The sequence below is a fragment of the Myotis nattereri genome (genome assembly GCF_964212035.1).
Source record: "Myotis nattereri genome assembly, chromosome: 21".
NCBI lineage: Eukaryota > Metazoa > Chordata > Mammalia > Chiroptera > Vespertilionidae > Myotis > Myotis nattereri.
Window position 1 is genome coordinate 6,895,726 of NC_138097.1, and position 20,537 is coordinate 6,916,262.

The 20,537-nt window shown below is 38.7% G+C and overlaps 1 protein-coding gene across 1 annotated transcript; it reads right to left on the bottom strand.

The window, feature by feature from the left end:
• Window positions 1–725: 725 nt before the first annotated feature.
• On the bottom strand, window positions 726–6,405 carry LOC308535803 (putative coiled-coil domain-containing protein 144B; the record flags this gene model as incomplete). The annotated part of the gene is made up of 2 exons (XM_081114794.1): window positions 4,793–6,405; window positions 726–890 (listed from the first exon to the last, which is right to left on the bottom strand). Exons 1-2 carry the CDS (start codon window positions 5,813–5,815, stop codon window positions 726–728), a joined length of 1,188 nt encoding a protein of 395 aa, XP_080970920.1. The 5' UTR covers window positions 5,816–6,405.
• Between the last annotated feature and the right edge of the window lie 14,132 nt (window positions 6,406–20,537).

The following is a 20,537-nucleotide window of genomic DNA, read 5'->3' on the forward strand; positions in this document are numbered from 1 at the left end:
TGCGCAATGACCACCAGGGGGCAGCTGTTGTGTTGAGCATCTGCCCCCTGGTGGTCACTGCACATCATAGCCACTGGTCATTCTGCTGTTCAGTTCATTTACATATTACCCTTTTAGTATAAAAGATATTGCAACATGATCACCACAGTTAGTCTAACTCCTGTTTCTATACATATATACAGAATTATTTTTTCTTTGAAAGGAACTTTTAAGATATATTCTCTTAGCCACTTTCTAATATGCAATACCATATTATTCACTATAGTCACCAAACTGTATATTACATCTCCATGATGAATTTATTTTATAGCTGATAATATATAATTGATGTCCTTAGAATGTGTACATGTGTGTATATACAAGTCATATTTTCCTGTAGGTTCTAGTTCTGGAAGTGAAGCTATTGAGACAAAGGAATGACATACTTGACATTTTGAAACTAAATTACCATTTGAAAAAGATGTGCCAATTTCATGTAACAGTAGTGCAGGGGAGTGCCTTTTCCTCCCATGTGCCAATTCTGATTGTTATTTTTTAAATAAAATATCATTTTACATTCAAAAATTGGTATCTCATTGTTTGTTGATTTACATTTTTCTGATTACCAGGGAAGGATCAGTCTCCCCAGTAAACATATAAAATGTGTTAATCATGAATATTTGCTCAAATTGGAATCTGTTTTACAAGAAAAGAATAATTATCTACCATTAAATACTGCTGTAGGCTTACCTGTCAGAAGCTTCATTCTCCATAATAGGAAGCTGCTGCTTCTCAGTTTGTTCACCTTTGCTTTGCTGACTCCGTGCATCACTGTCATCATCAGCAGCATTATACTTGTTTCCTGTCACTTTCCTTTTACTACTTTTTTGCTTCTTTTCTTCTTCTTCAACCTTTGATGAAGGTTTGATATTAAGGATATTGCTATTAGCTTTGTCATTAAAAAGACTGTTTATGTTTTCATTAATTTTATCATTTGGCTCTTAGTTTAATTGCCACGACTTTAATCAATAAAAATATTTTGTGTTTGTATCGTTATAGGTCATTGAAGCTGAAATTCTGCTTCATTTCTGTTTCAGTAAAGAAGCAGAATTTTCCAAGATTTTACAGGGCTGTCTTAATTTTGAGCTCTTATTCACATCACATCCACTCTTTGCTACCTATCATTCCCCTTATCCACTGCACCCCATTTATCTAGCAGAGACAGATAAGTAAAAGTAAAAAATGCAAAATGTGTCCTCTTTCCCACCTGGGTCTTGCATTACAGCCAGATTCAGAGGATGTGGCAATGTGCGTCAGTAGCAAGTAGGAAGCTATCCTCTTTCTGCTGGAAGCTACTCCTTCCCCCATTGCCTTTTATAATTTTTTTCTTTAAGATCTTTAATGGCATCAAAAAAGTGGTGGTATTCATAATAAATAGTAACAAAAGTTTACCACAACACTGTAGCAGAGTGAAACCAATGGATTGTTGGCTAATGTAATGCTCCCCTAATGTCACAGTCACTATAAAATCTTATAGCTAGAGGACATAGAAGTAGTTCTCTACTTTCTTTAGCCCATATTCACAGATAATGGGAATAAAACCAAGGTTTAATGATCTGTCCAAAGTTCCTAAAGATGCATTATCTAGCATTTTATGGCAGCAAAAGAAAGAGTATCTATAATAATAAAAGCATAAGATACTAATTAGACCGGACAGCCAAACGACCTTCCAGACGTCATCCTGGACGTCCTTCTGGATGAAGCCACTATGGTGGGGGCCGAGGCAGGGGTGGTTAGGGGCTATGAGGCACGTAGGCAGAGGGGTTATGAGCAATCAGGCAGGGAGGTGAGCAGTTGGGGGCAATAAGGCAGGCAGCTGAGTGGTTAGGGGTGATCAGGCAGGCAGGTGAGCTGTTAGGGGTGATCAGGCAGTCAGGTAGGTGAGAGGTTAGGAGGCAGCAGTCCCGGATTGTGGGAGGGATGTCTGACTGCTGCGTTAGGCTTGATCCTGCTGTGGGATCGGGTCTCAACCAGAAGTTGTACATCCCCCGAGGGGTCCTCGATTGCCAGAGGCTGCAGGCCAGGCTGAGAGACCTCACTCCACCCTACCCCATTTCTGAATTTCATGCACCGGGCCTCTAGTCCTATATAATAAAAGCCTAATATGCTTTGTGTCTAGTCATCCAGTCAGCCATTCAACCAATCAAGGTGTAATATGCTAATGATATGCTGAGGCTGCTCAATCGCTCGCTATGATGTGCATTGACCACCAGGGGACCAACAGTCGACCAGTTGACTAGTCTCTATGATGTGCACTGACCACCAAGGGGCAGATGCTCTGACTGGTAGGTTAGCTTGCTGCTGGGATCCAACTGATTGGGACTGAGAAAGATGGGCTGGACATGCCCCTGGAGCCCTCCCGTGGTCCCTCCCCACCTGACCAATCTCCCATATTTCTCTCCAGCCACTATCATGCACCAGCAGGGTCCCTTGGCCTGGCCTGTGTCCTCTTACAATCTGGGACACCTTGGGGTATGTTGGAGAGCCGGTTTTGGTCTGATCTGGTGCACGAATTTGTGCACTGGGCCTCTAGGAATCCTATAATATTGAATTAGATAAATAAACAGAAAATTTCATCAAATTGACCAGGGAAATTAAGTATGACTTTGGAAAAGAAATTTAATGCCTTAGTGCAGTGATTCTCAACCTTCTGGCCCTTTAAATACAGTTCCTCATGTTGTGACCCAACCATAAAATTATTTTCGTTGCTACTTCATAACTGTAATGTTGCTGCTCTTATGAATCATAATGTAAATATCTGATATGCAGGATGGTCTTACGTGACCCCTGTGAAAGGGTCATTCGACCACCAAAGGGGTCGTGACCCACAGGTTGGGAACTGCTATCTTAGTGTAATGAGAGGCCTCATACACTTTTTCTAATAAGGGAGCATAATGTCTCAACTTTTTTTCCACCTCAAAACTCAGTTTTCTTTTTTAGAGACAAATATTGAGTTTATTGCAAACACTTTATGTGACCTATATGATACATACATTTCAAAATGATAATTGCCATGATTTTATTTTTGGAAGGTGTTCTGTTTCTATATTTTTAATCTTTCCATTACAGTTCACATCCAACATTATTTGTATTAGTTTCAATTGTGCCACATGGTGGTTAGACAATCAGATACTCTACAAAGTGATCCTCCTGATATTTCAAGTGCTCACCTGACACCACTCATACTTATTACAGTAGGATTGACTACATTCTCTATGCTGAACTGGACATCTCTGTGACTATTCTGTTACTACCATTTTGTACTTCTCAATCCCTTTACTTTTTGCCCAGTCTACTGACTCCCTTTCTTCTCACATCCATCTGTAAGATGTGTTATCTATGAGTCTCTCTCAAATTTCTTAGTTCATCTATTTTGCTCTTTACATTTCACACATAAATGAAATCAGATGGGACTTATCTTTCTCTGTCTGACACATACTTCACTTAGAATAAGGCCTTCTAGGTCCATCCATGCTGTCACAAATGGTAAGGTTTCATTTTTATGGCAGTACCATACTTTATTAAGCAACACAATGTAAAGCTTTGACTCAACAAACACATCTGAGAGTGGTGATAAAAGTATATGTGGAAGTTTATATGTTTGTTAGTAAAATATCTCAATAAAATTACAATGATGATGTACAGTGCAGGTGGGTACTTGAAATATTGGGGGGACCAATTGGTAAAGTATATGATTATCTAACCATTATGCTGTACATGTGAAACTAATACAAACTAATATTGAATGCAAACTGTAACTAACATGAAATGAAAATATCCCGAATGATCATGTTAGAATTCTAAGTTCCAAGGTTTTGAGTAAACCATAGAAGATTGTACACACTATAGCACAAAATAGATGAGTTTAGCTGGGGATATTTGTTTATATCCCTTCTCCCAGTATAGCTTTCTTCCATTTTATTATTTCTGGGATGCAATTTATGGTTTGTTTTTTAAAAATACATTGTATTAATATTTTACAGAGAGGAACAGAGAGGGATTGAGAGCTAGAATCATCGATCAGCTGCCTCCTGCACACCCCCCACGGGGGATGTGCCAGCAGCAAAGGTACATGCCCTTGACCGGAATCGAACCTGGGACCCTTCAGTCCACAGGCCCACTCTCTATCCACTGAGCCAAACTGGGTAGGGCAATTTATGTTTTTTTAAATTGATTTTAGAAAAACAGCATGGGTGAGGGATAGAGAGAAACATCGATGAAAGAAAAATATCGATTGGATTCCTCCTGCACATCCCCTACTATAGATCCAGCCACAACACTGTGCCCTGACCCTGAAGCCAATCAGGGACACCTTGATTCAGGGGTCAGTGCTCCACCAATGATCCACACTCCCTGAGCTATAAGATGTAATGTAAATTGAAGCCAATGGACTTAAAAAACAACAGCATAGTACTTATTACAATTTTTAAACATTCTCCTTTATACTTTTTACTGGTTCATACTACATAGGTTACATGGTACACAGCTAAATTAGTTGCCAACTCAGAAGAAAGACAGAATGACTGAAGTCAATTAAAGAAGAGGAAAATGTATTCCTATACTCCTGCTATATAGCTGACAGAATATATATATATATATATATATATATATATATATATATATATATATATATAATTACATATTTAGACAACCTCATTTTACATACAATATATTTTTCAGGAGTGGAAAATCAGAATGGATCAGAGAATTGATAAAGAGAGAAAACAAAAAGTAACAGCAAGCAAAATTCTACCTCTTTTTGAAGTTGAACTTCCTCTTTTCCCCAAAGCAGGCTCTTTCCTTTTAACATGTGTACATCATTCTTAAGACTTTGTATATCTTGCTTTAGTTCTTCAATTACATATACTTCAGGTGTTCTGTCATTGTGCAGTGCAGTGGAGCTCATATCTTGTAATCTAGAGTCCATGCCTTTACAACAATTAGCATTGAAATTATCTGCACATAATGGATTCTGGAACAAGTCTTGATTTGGCTTTGTTTCCTTATAAGTATTTGTAACAGCAGGCATATCATGGTTTATTTCAATGATGAGTTTTGTTTCATTGCAGCAGGGAAGCTGCAATTCAGGATGGCTTTTCGGATCACGAGACTGAGGTGTAGGTCCGATGCCTAATTTCCAATCTGTGGTATTTGGGTTCATATTTTTTGTCATCTGCATCGCAAGCTCTTGGTGTTCTTTCACTCCAGATTTAACTACGAGGGTCCTTACATTTTTATTTTCTGTATCATTATAAAAACTCTGCTCATTTTTGTTTAAAACTTGTTCAGCATTAGGTTTGTGATCATTTTCAGAGTGTAATTCCTTTTCTCTTAAAGAAAGCTCAGAAGAAGAGTCCCACGGAGAGTCTTCTGGGGACCCGGGGTGTCCATGAGATGGAGAAACAATTTTGAGAGTGGTTTCTCCTCGTTTAGGAAATGTTTGTAATGCTGCAGAGACAGTCTTTCCAAATGCACCTTTCCCCTCAGAATCAAGCATTTTACTTGTCAAATTAGAAGGCATTTGTCTTAAGCTTGCTCCTTCTTTAGCGTTATCACGTAGTGGCTCTTCCTTAGGACAGTCAGTGGTTTTGAATTTTACAGAAAGTCCACGTGACTTCTGCTTAGACTCATCTCTGGAAAGCTGTAAATTCTTCCTGTCTCTAATGTGCCTTGCTTGATGCACATTTTCCTCATTCTTTTGCACAAAAGAGTGTCCTGAATATGAAGATGTATCCTCTTCGTCACATGCCCTGTTTATTTGTGATTCTTGAGACATGTTTTCCAGATGCAACGGTGGACGGTGAATATGCTTTCTTTGATTTTTAGATGTCCTTGCTGTCAAGGTATGTGTTTCTGAAATAACTTTATCCTTAAGTAATCAAGTATGGACAAAGGATAATTAGAATATACTTAAAATTTTACTTTTAGAATTCTTAATCTATGACTACCTATTCCAAAATGAATGAACTGTAACTGAGGAGAAGAGAGAGAGAGAGAGAGAGAGAGAGAGAGAGAGAGAGAGAGAGAGAGAGAGAGAGAAGCTTGCCTTGATCTTAATTAAAATGAAAACATTAAACTTAATTGTAATGCTACTGGAATCAAAGAATTCATTAGATGCTAAATCTATTAGAAATAAATTAGTAACTGAATTTTAACATTACAATGCCGTCCTCACTTAAAAAACAATTCACCTCCCCATATACTGAATAGTGAGCCCATGCAGTGCATTTCAGAATGTTTTAGGGTGATCCAAGATGGAGTCAAAGGAGGTGAAAGTTACACTCACTTCCTCCATGGACCAGATTGGAATTACAACTCAATTATATAACTACCAACCTGAATAACCAAATGAAAACTGGCTGAATATAAGTCTTATAACCAAGGATCTACAGAAGAAGCCTCAGCTAGACTGATAGGAAGGACAGAGATTCAAAAAGGGCTGGCCCTTCATTCACTTGTGGTAGTTGAGATTGCGGAGGCATGCCTCAGTGAAATGATCTCCCTGAGGAGCATGTTGTCTCAACCCCACGCTCCCATCCCTGAGAACCAGAGCCTGGAAGAGGAGCCCACAGGACATCTGGCTGTGAAAATCAGCAGGGATTCTGCCCTACAGGAAGAGTTGGGAGTCTGCTAGAAACCCAGGAGCACTCGCAACTGGCTAGCACACAAGTATCCTTCCCACCACCTTCCCTGGGACTATGAAGAAAGGGTGGCTCAGAGTGGCCTGGGAGTCATGTGAGGAGACTGCTTTGTGTGGCGCTGGGAGAGAGTGCTGAGGGGATGGCCTCTGGGCGCCCTCCCTGTGCTGAGTCCCTCTCCCACAATGCTCAAAGATCCCAAGCCCTCCCTTCCTATGGCCTCAGCCTGGGGAATGTTCTAGACCATCGCCCTGAATCCTTGTCCCCCGCCCTGTGGAGCTACACACTGCAAAGGACTGGGCCCATGGTGTTTCATGGAGATCTCTTTAGCAGGTCTTGGTGGATTCAGGTGGTGTCAGAGACTGAGTAGTGTGAGTTTGGGTTGGGGGGGGGCTCTTTATTCCCTTGCTGATCTAACTAATCTAACTAAAGCCACCATTCCAGTGCTGAGTCCTCCCTTCATACAGCCAAATCTTGGTGTTTGGGCCTCGATGAATTTTGATAGCCTTCCCTTAATGTCTTCCTGAGGCCCCACCCAACCACAACAGTCCACAGGTACCTGGTGGCTGATAAGTGGCATCTGTGTACCCTGGGACTTGTGCTCAGTGCCCTGACACCCAAAACTGAAAAGGAGTATGAATCTGTTTCAACATGGTAAACACCACTTCCACCTACCTGATCAGTCACTTACCTCATGCAACTCACATACCAATGGGCACTCTTTCAGTGAATGACCCCAACAGAAAGCTTGTAGGCAGAGGTGGATCTCCAAGTGACTTGGGCTTTTTGCTCAGCTGCCCCATCGGCTGGATACTGGTGGAAGGAGGCATTGCTGTGCAGCTGGCCCCTCCCAGCTGCACCCAGGCCCAGCAGAGGCAGTCACAAATACTGGATCTCTTTACAGCTCCACACAGGTAGCCCAAGGGAAATCACAGGCAGAGACTGACATTGACTTGCAGCACAGTCCCTTCCAAGAGGCCCCAGAACCAACACACCCGAGGGTTAGGTGGGGGAACTTCAGAGCATGACCCAATTAGATCCACAAGCAGAACACCCAAATGAATGTCTGAGCAAACTGACCTGGCTTGACTTGCTCAACACAGGGTCAGCCTTTGCACAGCAATTGTATACTGTGTGTATTCAGCCAGCCTGAATATCAACCCCGTCCACAAACAGGCCAACAGCAATCAAGGCTTTAAAAAAGGAGGTTTCACAGAACACACACAAGTGACATTTCAGGAGCTCCTAACTGAGGTGATCAGAAAGCTTGTGTCAACGAGATTCAAAGACACCTAGCACATAAGGCCACAATATCAACACTAGGTTGCAAAGCAGATCTAACTAATATACAGAAACAAATAGCGAGAGGCAGACAAAATGGGGAGTCAAACATGCCCCAAATGAAGGAAATGAAGTAGTTCCAAGAAAAATTAACTAAATGAAAAGGCGGGAAAATATGCATAAGATACAGAGTTCAATAACATGGTTACAAAGATGCTCAAGGAATGTAATAATAACTTCAACACAGAGATAGCACTCATAAAAAAGGACAAAGAATCCACATAAAATAACCACTCAGAAATGAAGAGTACACTATCTGAAATGAAGAATACACTAGAAGGAATCAACAGCAGATTACATGAAGCAAAGAATAGGATCTTTGATTTAGAAGACAAGGTAGCAGGAAGCACCCAATTAGAGCAGCAAAAACAGTTTTGTTTTTCTTTAAAAATGAGCTATTTTCAATGACATCAGGGACAACACAAACCATAGTAACATCCACATTGTAAAGAAGGAGGAGAGAAAGTGCAAAAAATTGAGAATCTATTTGAAGAAATAATGACTTGAAACTTCCCTGACCTGGTGAAATACAAGGACATGTGCAGGACACAAAGAGAATCCCATGCAAGATGAATTCAAAGAGGCCCATTCCAAGACACTTCATAATTAAAATGGCAATGCTTAAAAGACAAAGAGAGGATCTGAAAGGCTAAAAGAGAAAAAGTAGATAGTTAACTACAAAGGAGTCCCCATAAGTCTGTCAGATGCTTTCTCAGGAGAAACATTTCAGGCTGGTAGAGATTGGCATAAAATATTCAAAATTATGAAAAAGAAGGACCTACAACCAATACTACTCTACCCAGCAAGGCTATTATTAAAAATTGAAGAAAAAATAAAGAGCTTCCCTCGTAAGCTAAAGGAGTTCATCATAAAAAAACAAAAACAAAACAAAACAAACAAACAAACAAAAAAAAAGTATTAAAGGGAATGTTAAAGGGACTTCTACAGAAAGAAGAAGAAAAGAAGAAGGTGGAGAACATAATTTATAAAGAATAAAATGGCAAAAAGTATGTGCCTATTAATAATCACTTTAATTGTAAATGGTTTAAATGCTCCTATCAAAAGGCATAGAATAGATGAATGGATAAGAAAATAAGACCCCTACATGTGCTGTCTACAATAAACTAACCTTAGTGAAAGATACACACAGACTGAAAGCAAAGGGATGGAAAATTATATCTCTTGAAAATGCAAACTAAAAAGGCCCTGACATGGTAACTCATTAGTTAGAGCATTGTCCTGATACACAAAGTTTGCAAGTATATCTCTCATCAAGGCTTATACAAGAAGCAACCAATGAATGCATAATTAAGAAGAACAACAAATCAATGTTTCTCTCTCTCTCTCTCTCTCTCTCTCTCTCTCTATCTCTCTCTCACAAACACACACACACACACACACACACACACACACACTTTCTTTGCATCTTTCCTTTGGTCTCTCTCTCTAAGAGTAATCAGTAAGTAAAAAAATAAATTAAAATTTTTTCAAATGTAAACAAACAAACAAAAACAGCCAGAATAGCAATAATTACATCAGATAAAATGAAATTTAAAACTAAGGCTATAACAAGAGACGAAGAAGGCCATTATCCTATATAATAAAAGGCTAATGTGCAAATTGTCCCTTGGACCAGGAGTTGGACTAATAGATCACCTGGGAGTTTGACAAGGGGGCAGGGCTGGCGCACCAACCACCTGTGGCCTCTCTCACTGGCCAGCTGACCCGATCGCCCCAATTGGGGCAGGCCGGCTAGACGTCAACCATGCACTAATTTGTGCACCGTGTCTCTGGTATAATGATAATGGGATCCATCCAAAAACAAGAAAGAACCTTTGCAAACATAAGAGCACCTAATTATATACAGCAAATATTGATATCATCATAGTTGGGAGTTTAATAGCCCCAACTATGATGGATAGATCTTCCAAAACAAATAAAAAAGATAACAGCACCCTTAAAGGACACATTTTACCAGATGAATTTCATTGATTTTTTTCAGAGCATTACACTGTAACACTGCAGGGAATACATTTTCTTCAAGTTCACATGGAACATTTTTTAGGATAGACCACATGTAAGACCATAAAAAAGCCTTAGTAAATTTAAAAAGATTCAAATCATTTCACACAACTTCTCCAACTACATTTGTAGTGTTATCAAACTACAAATCAATTACACACAAACACACACACACACACACACGCACACAAAACACACCTGAAAACATACAAACACATGGAGGCTAAATAACCTGTTACTAAACAGTGAATGGATTAACAATGAGATCAAGAAATCAAAATATCAAAATATACTTTGCGATAAATGAAATGAGAACATGACAACCAAAAATCTATGGAACAGCGGAAGCAGTCCTATGAGTGAAATTCACAGCAATGTATTCCTATCTCAAGAAACAAGAAAGTCTCAAATTAACAATGAAACCTTTCACCAGAAGACCGGTTTTAAATGAGCCTATTGGATTGCTTTTAAAGGTGTAACATGATCTTAATTCGATTGATTGATTAATTATTATGATGAGAGTTTTCTTTTTGTAGTGAGTATAGTTCACCAAACATAAAATAAACCATTTTAAAGTGAAAAATTCAGTAGCATGTGGTACATTTGCAATACTGTGCAATGATGACCTCTATCTAGTTCCAAAACTTTTCAGCACTCCAGAAGGAAACCTCATTCCCATGAAATAGAGACTCCCCAGTCCCCCTACCGAAGTCTCTGATTTCTATCTCTAAGTAGTCACTTATTGTGGAAATTACATATAAAAAGAATCAGGCAATAAAATAAACCTATATTCTGGCCTGGCCGATGTGGCTGAGTTAGTTGGAGCATCACCCCATGCGCCAAAAGGTCATGGGTGCAATTCTTAGTCAGGGCACATACACAGGTTGTCAGTTTCATCCAAGTGGTGTTCATGGGGAAAGAAACCAATCCATGTTTCTCTCTCATGTCAATGATTCCCTTTTTTTTTCTCTCTCTTCCTCTAACCCTTCCTCTCTCTCTAAAATCAATTTTTAAAAAGGCATCTTTTGGTTGAGAATTTAACAATAAAAAGACTAATTTTGCATTACAAACATAAATCAATGATAGGTATGCTGCTACAAAATTACAAGAGTAAGTGCCACACAAAATTAAATTGACAGCAGGAAAATTAATTTCACAAGGGAGCACTTTACCTTCAAGTCTTCATTGCGTGATGTAGACCTTGAATCATCAATGCCAAGTTTGCTGCAAAGTCTTTACAGTAAAATATACAACAAAAATGAGTGAGCTCATTTCTTTAAAACAAGCAACAAACAATTTAAGTCAAAGATTTGTTACCTGTATATCAAATAAAAATTCTAGATATAATTAATGCTGGCGCTCTGTTTAAAAAAAGGATTTATTTCTGCCGCCACCTCTCCCAACCTATGAACTATTTAACTGAAGACACACTCTGCCTGAGACTAATTTGTTTTTACCTTAATGGCTGACATAACTTTTGTTTCCTGAACTGGAACACATCTGATGACCTAAATCAAGGTACGAAGATACACTGTTCCTTCGTCCTTGTCTGTCCCTGGTTCAAAGACTACTGAATGTCATAAAAAATGGCAGTCTTGCTTCTTTAGCATGGAAACCACTTATTAAAGAGAACCCATTCCTTTCTTTAATCCAAAAACCATACAGGAAGTTCCCCGAAATGGTGGAGAGTTAAATGTCCAAATGTCAAAGAGCAAAGTTATATCTTGTTAGCCATCCCACTCCCAGATCTGCAGGCTCCATGCCAGTCTCCAACATTTAAATCTTCAGCCTATGAGGGCACAGACTTCTGAAACAAGGACGGGCTCAAATGACCAAGAATAGGAGCTCTCTATTTCCCGGCTCTGGAAAACAACTTAAATGGAGTCTCAGTGATCCACTCATAACATATGCGTGCTACCAACTATCCAACTCCATTACTGATCTGACAGCTTGTCCTGCCCCTGCCCAACTCTCAATGTACTTGGGAAGCACATCAACTAATTGGGAAAAAGTTATACAAATAACTCTCCTGGTTAACACTAAACATCTAAAAAAACAAAACAAAACAGGGGGGTTGCCTGGCCAGTGTGTGTCAGTGATTCGGCATCTGCCCATGAACTAAGAGGCACCAGATCAATTCCAAGTCAGGGCACATGCCCAGGTTGCTGGCTCAATCTTCAGTAGGGGGCATGCATGAATGAGGCAGTTGATTGATGATTCTCTCTCATCATTGATGTTTCTATTCCTCACTACCTCTCCCTTTTTCTCTTTCCAAAATTAATAAAAACATATTAGAAAGGGGGCGGATCTTCCTGAGAGCAATTATTAAACAATTCTTCTTGAACCAAACTTCAAAAATAAGTCCGTAATTATTGACTATGAAATAGTTTTCATTTTGAACATACCTGATGAAAGGCAGCTTTTAAACAGAACACATTTGGTTAGCCCTGGCCAGGAGGCTCAGTTGGTTGGAGCATTGTTCCATAAACCTCAATGCGAGTTTGATTCTAAATCAGAACGCCTGGGCATCTGTGGGACTCATGCACTCTGAGTGAATCAGGCAACTCAAAGGCGTTGATCAGAGGAACAACACAATCTGACTTATATTCTAATAGGCCCACTGTGTCGAGAATTAAACAAAAGACTGGAATTGGTGGGAAAAAGAAAATTAGGGGGAAAGGAAAGGACAAAGGAGTGGGGGGAGGGGATGAAGAAGGAAGGTGTCAGGAAGGGGGAAGGAAAGAAGTGAGGAAGGGAGACAGGGAGGAGAGAAGGAAAAAAGACAGAACAAACTCAATTAACTATTAAGCTAATCTAGATAGCAGATGATGGTGACCTGGGCCTGGAAAACATGATTGGATTGTGGACATACAATCAACTCTTGAGTTTGTGGACCTTGAATTAACAGACTTTGGGCTTAATGGATAAAACTTCTGATCTGTATGTCATATGTGGAAAGTAACACCCCATTAATTTTAAAATGCCTTTAACCAAAATTTGCTTATACTCAGCAGGTTATTTTTTTGTGATTAATTCACAGTTATTTTTAACAAATTTTATCAAAAAGCCATTTGTTGTAAAACCACTGCAGTAATTTCACCAACATAAATACACATTACTTATCGCCAACTATAGTCTACATATTTAAATCCAAGAATCGCCGCTCCTAAACAATGTTCGGCAAATGATCAAGACATGATCACACCACATTGTGCATAGGTAATTGGTTCTGTTGGCAAGTGGAGTGACGTTCTGAAGAAGTTTTCACATATTCCAGCTGACATTCCCATGTGCACTGAGTTGCGCCACAGCCGTGTGCATTTGCTTATTCTAGGTGACTCGTGAATGCACACATTACTAGACCTATTCACTATAAATTTAAACATATGTGTTAAACACATCATTCCACCTAACCTTAAAATATAAACAAAGGGAAAATAGTTACTTTAACACTGAATCACAAGTTAGAAGAGTCGGTAGTGTGTGTTCATACATGTTAGTAACATGGAATTAAAAAAGCAAACTGTATTGAGCATCAAAAAGAAACAAAGATGGCCCTGGCCATTGTGGCGAAGTGGTGAGAGCTTCGGCCCACACACCGAAAGGATCAGGGATTTGATTCCTGATCAAGGGCACATACCTGGGTTGCAGGTTTGATCCCCAGCTCTGGTCCACTTGATGTGTTTCTCTGACATGGATGTTTCTGTCTCCCCCTCTCTTGCTTCCACTTTTTCTAAAAAATTCATTAAAAAAATATGCTTCAGTGAGGGATATCAACAACAGTAACAACAAAACAAAGACAATTTTAAAATTTGCATTAATATTTGATATAGATGCAAACATCAGTAGCAGAAAACATGAAATTGATGAAATTGGCACCAGAAAGCAAATGCACTGGGCACGTGGCACCTCAGTTGAGGAAGCATTGTTGAAGTGTGCACACAACAGCGTTCTTGTGGGCCCAGTGCAGGGAAATGAATTGAAATCTGCAGCATTTAAGTTCTCAAATCATATGAACACACCGTTCAAAGCAAGTGATGGATGGCTTTGGCCCTTTCACAAAAAGCACTGAGTTATGGACAAATGAACTTATGGTGAAGTGTTAAGTGCTACAACAGAAGAGATTGAACCATTAAGGCAAAAAATAATAGGACGTATCAATAACAAAATGCTATTGTCATCTCAGATTTACAATGCTGACCAAAGTGTTTTATTCTGGCTTCTGTGCCTGAAAACACACAAGCCTCCAAATATGAAAAAACAACTCTTGGAAGAAAAGTCAGCAAGGACAGGATCCTGGCACTGCTATGTGCCAGCGCCGATGAATTGTATACACTGACACCTGTAATTGTTGGCAAATCTCATAAACCTAGAGTTTTAAAAAATATGATGACTCATCTGCCTGTTTTGTATGACACCTCTAAAAAGGCATGGCTCAACGTGGACCGGTTTTTGAAAGAGTTTGTACCAGAAGTTAGGAAGTTTCATGGTGAAGAGCTTGGAATACCACCAGAAGATGCAAACTGTGTATGGCAGTCAGACAATGCCCTTGCTCATCCATCCAAACATATGTTCTGTTCAGAAGATGGAAAATTTAGATGTATGTTTTTGCCAAAAAATATAGCATCATGTATCCAGCCCATGGACCTGGGGATAATTCTGGTGACCAAATGAATATACCCAAGAAACATTTTAGAAGAAATCATGGTTTTATTGCGCAAAGTGGGTAATGATGTACATACAAGAGGAGAGCGTACCTTACAAAACTTACCGTTTTAAAGAATTATTGTTTAAAATCAACAATTTTTAAACTTTGCTGCAGCATGTAAAGAAGTGCAAGGGCAAACACTGGAAAATGGTTGGAAGAATGTTCTTGACAAGGAAGGGAGACTTGCATTGAGAAGGGCTGGAGGTTACTGATTACTGCGGGACAACACCGAATATTGGTGGAGAAGAAGTAGCTGAGGAAGGTGTTTTACAGTGGTTAGAAGATGAAGGTGACCCTGGGTATCACGCTATGACTGAAAGTGAAGTAGCAGATGAGGCGATGACCTGGGAGGATGAGGATGGGAGTGAAGATGAGAAGGAAGAAGAATCAACACGCCCAAACACAAAGTTATCAGCGCTTGGATCCCATCTCCACAGTCTAATAACATTTATTGACAATTCACCAGATAATGAAATTTAGCTTCATTAAACCCATTTCAAAATATTGGGGAGTTAATTATAAAAAGCAGCAGACTTCAAAAGTTCAAGCTAAACAGGATAGTTTTGTCAAAGCAGGATTACCTAAACCAAGCTCCTCAACATCGAACATTACATGTCACATCACAGCAGGAGTGTCTGGATATATCATCATCCAAAAATGATTAAAAGGAAAACTTTTTTTTCTGTTCTTATAACATTTAAATTTTGTTTTGTTTTTAGAACATTGTTTATTTGTTTAGTTAAATATAATTAAAGTGTATTTTCTGAAAAATGGTTATTTCTATTGAGATTGCATACTTACTACAGTCTCAAATCTATGGTGAGTATATAAGCTGTAACACCTATAGAAAACTTCTCTGGGAGATTAAGCTTTTCATAAATACTTAATTTTACTTGCATGGGTCTACATATATAAAAACAGGAAAACTAATGTGTCGATTTTTTAGAATACGCATTCAGAAAACCTACTTTATTATATACTAGTATGCCTGTGCATAAATCTGTGCATGAGTAGCTCGCTGCCACTTGCCTTAGCTGGCTGCAAACCCACCGCTGCTGGGAGCTCTCTGCTGCTCCTAGCTCGCTGCCCTGCCCTCCTATAGCTCTTCGCTTGCTGCCCTGCCCTCTTGTAGCTCTCTGGCGCTTATAGATCGGTCGTGATGTTATGGTGTCCCAGCTAATTTGCATATTCCTCAATTATTATATTAGATAAGATCATGGTCTTTCCACTTTAAGGACACCCCCTTTCCCAAACTGGCCCTTTGTCGAAAGGTTTTACTATATTTTGAAGGAATTCTGACAAGATTTTCTCACAGATGAGATGTGAGGTTTAAGACAGAGAAAAAGACAGGAGTTGAGGATGACACCAAGTTTTTGGCAGAGCAATTGAAGAGCTGTTGTTCACTCAAACAGGAGAGACCACGTGAAGGGCAGGCGTGACAGAGACTATCAGTAGATTAATTTTGAACATCTTCAGTCGGGAACACCCAATAGCTATTAAAAAAAGAGATACCAAGTAGGCAGTTTGATTTATAGGTCTGGCATTGATGAGAGAGATCTGGGCTGGGGATATACATTTGAAGATCATTAGTATATACAAGGTAGTAAACGTCATGAGAAAAAAGATCAAAGACTGAATCCCTGGACATTTGAATGTGTAAAAAATGGGAGGTGAAGAGAAACAAAATAGAATGATAAGGACAATCTAGGCAAGGGGGAAACCAGGTGAGTTCACTAAATTAGGAGCACCTTGGTTTTATAATGCAAAGGTCAGCAAATGAATGCCTGCACACCAAATCCAGCCCAGAGCCTGTTTTTGTAAATAAAGATTGATTGGAACACAGCCACACCCACTCCTTTACCTAGTGTCTATGACAGATTTCAGAGACCCCATGTTTCGTGAAGCCTACAATACTGACCATCTGGCACTTTAGAGAAAAGGTCTGTCAGCCCCTCACCTAGCAGATTAATCCCTTGATGTGTTTTAATAGGTTTTACACAATATGCTGAAGTTTGTAGATAAGAAATGGAACAAGTTGCCTTGTGAAATCCCCCAGCTTTCAGATTAATTTGAGTGCCCAATATTTGAGCACTCAGGAATTAGGAACAAAACACAAAAATCTAGTAACTAGCAATATAGGTGGAAACAAAGCAGAGTGTCAGTGTAGCATATAACTTCCTTTTATAACTGAACAGATATTGGGAGTATGAACTCTTACCATTTGCAGCGGCATGGGTGGAACTGGAGAGCATTATGCTAAGTGAAATAAGCCAGTCAATGAAGGAAAAATACCACAGGATCTCACTCATTCATGGATAATGAAGACCATTATAAAATTATGCATAATAATAGATACAGAGGCAGAGCTGCCTCAAACAGACTGTCAAACTGCAGTGGGAAGGCCGGGGAGGGTTGGGGGGCAGGAGGAATGGGGGGTAAGAGATCAACCGAAGGACTTGTATGCATGCATATAAGCATAACCAATGGACATAAGACACTGGGGGGTAGGGAGGCCAGGGGACTGCCAAGGGCGGGGGGGAAATAAAGGACACATATGTAATACCTTTTGTAATACTGTAAGCAATAAAAAAAAAAAGAACTAAAAAAAAAAAGAGTATTCTCAAAAAATTTACTCAAGACATGACATTAAACCCAATGCTTTAACAACAAGGGCAACAATCAGTATTCTGTAGACCAGAAATACCCCCATTTTTCCAATGGCTGCATACTACATTATTTTGTGTGTATAATAATGTATTACTTTATAGATAGAAATTTACACTACCTACAACTTTTATGTAAGCAATGTTGTAATAAATATCCTTATACATATGTATATATGTAACATTTGTATAAATATCCTTAATGCATGTATACACACATATTAACATATCCAGTCATATTGTATATATAAAATACATATGAAGACCTACTGTAACTATATTTTATATACATAATAATATATAATTGATGTCCTTAGAATGTGTACGTGTGCGTATATCCAAGTCATGTTTTCCTGTAGGTTCTAGTTCTGGAAATGAAGCTATTGGGAAAAAGGAATGACATACTTGAAGTTTCGAAACTAGCTCCATTACCCTTTGAAAAAGATGTGCCAATTTCATGTACCAGTAGTGCAGGGGAGTGCCTTTTCCTCCCATGTGCCAATTCTGGTTGTTATTTTTTAAATAAAATATTTATCATTTTAAATTCAAAAATTGGTATCTCATTGTTTGTTGATTTATATTTTTCTGATTACCAGGGAAGGATCAGTCTCTCTAGTAAACATATAAAATGTGTTAATCATGAATATTTGCTCAAATTGGAATTTGTTTTACAGGAAAAGAATAATTACCTACCATTAAATACTGCTGTCGGCTTACCTGTCAGAATCTTCATTCTCCATAATAGGAAGCTGCTGCTTCTCAGTTTGTTCACCTTTGCTTTGCTGACTCCATGCATCACTGTCATCAGCAGCAGCATTATACTTGTTTCCTGTCACTTTCCTTTTACTACTTTTTTGCTTCTTTTCTTCTTCTTCAACCTTTGATGAAGGTTTGATATTAAGGACATAGTTATTACCTTAATCATTAAAAAGACTATTTATGTTTTCATTAATTTTATCATTTGGCTCTTAGTTTAATTGCCACGACTTTAATCAATAAAATATTTTGTGTTTTTATCATTATAGGTCATTGAAGCTGTAAATTCTGTTTCGTTTCTGTTTCAGTAAAGAAGCAGAATTTTCCAAGATTTTACAGGGCTGTCTTAATTTTGAGCTCTTATTCACATCACATCCACTCTTTGCTACCTATCATTCCCCTTACCCACCCCACCCCATTTATCTAGCAGACACAGAGAAGTAAAAGTAAAAAAAAAATGCAAAATATGTCCTCTTCTGTCCTCCCCACCTGGGTCTTGCATTACAGCCAGATTTAGTGGACATGACATTGTGCCTTAGAAACAAATAGGAAGCTCTCCTGTGTCTGCCGGAAGCTATTCCCTCCCCCGTTGCCTTTCACAATTCTTTTTTCTTTAAGATCTTTGATGCCATCAAAAAAGTGGTGGCATTCATAAAACATATGAACCAAAGTTTACCACAGCACTGGAGCAGATTGAAACCAATGGATTTTTGGTGAATGTACAATTCTGGAAAATGGGTAATACAATCACTATAACATCTTATAGCTAGAGGACATAGAAGTAGTTATCTACTTACTTTAGCCCCATATACTGACAACAGAAATAAAACCAAAGTTAAATGGCCTGTCCAAACTTCATAAGGATGTAATTACTAGCATTTTATGGCACCAAAAGAAATGATAGAATCCTATAATGCTGAATCAGATAAATAAACAGAACATTTCATCAAATTAATGAGGTAAATTAAGCATGACTTTTAAAAAGTAATTTAATGCCTTAGTGTAATGAGTGGGCTCATCCACTTTTTCTTAGGAGCACCATGTCTCAATCTTTATCCATTTTTTTAAAAAAATGTATTTTATTGATTTTTTACAGAGAGGAAGGGATAGGGCTAGAGAGCTAGAATTATTGATGAGAGAGAAACAACAATCATCTGCCTCCTGCATGCCTCCTACTGGGGATGTGCCCGCAACCACGGTGCATGCCCTTGACCAGAATCAAACCTGGAATCGAACCTTCAGTCCGCAGGCCGACGCTCTATCCACTGGGCCAAATCGGTTACAGCTCTTTTTCCATTTCAAAAGTCAATGCACCTCAAAACTCAGTTTTCTCCTTTAGAGACAAATACTGATCTTATTGCAAATAATTTATGTGATCTATATGATTATATCACACATGTCAAAATGATGATCGCCATGCTTTTATATTTGGCAGATATTCTATCGCTTGTTATGTTTTTTAATCTTTCCATTATAGTTCACAATATTATTTGTATGGGTTTCAGTGGGGCCGCATAGTGGTTAGACAATCAGATACTTTACAAAGTGATCCCCTGATATTTCAATATCCACCTCACACCATTCATACTTATTACAATATGATTGACTACATTCTCTATGTGTACTTGACATCCCCATGACTATTCTATAACTACCAACTTGTACCTGTTGATCCCTTTACTTTTGACCCAATCTACCGACCCCCTTCCCTCTGGCATCCATCAGTCAGATCTCTGTCATCTAAGGGTCTCTCTTAAATTTCTTAGTTCACCTATTTTGCTCTTTACATTCCACATATAAATGAAATCAGATGGGACTTATCTTTCTCTGTCTAACATATTTCACTTAGCATAATGCCCTCTACGTCCATCCATGCTGTCACAATGGTAAGGTTTCATTTTTTATGGCAGTATCATACTTTATTAAACAACACAATGAAGAGCTTTGGCTCAATGAACACATCTGAGAGGGTGATAAAAGTATATGTTGAAGTATATATGTTTGTTAGTAAAATATCTCAATAAAATCACAATGATGATGTACAGTGCAGGAAAGTACTTGAAATATTGGGGAGACCAATTTATAAAGTATATGATTATCTAACCATTATGCTGTACATGTGAAACTAATACAAACTAATATTGAATGCAAACTGCGACTAACATGAAATAAAAATATCCTGAAGTGATCATATTAGAATATTAGAATTCTAAGTTCCAATGTTTTGTGTCTCTCTCTCTCTCTCTCTCTCTCTCTCTCTCTCTCTCTCTTCTTTACACACACACACACACACACACACACACACACACACACTCTTTCTTTGCATCTCTCTTTTGGTCTCTCTCTCTTAAATCAGTAAGCAAAAAAAAA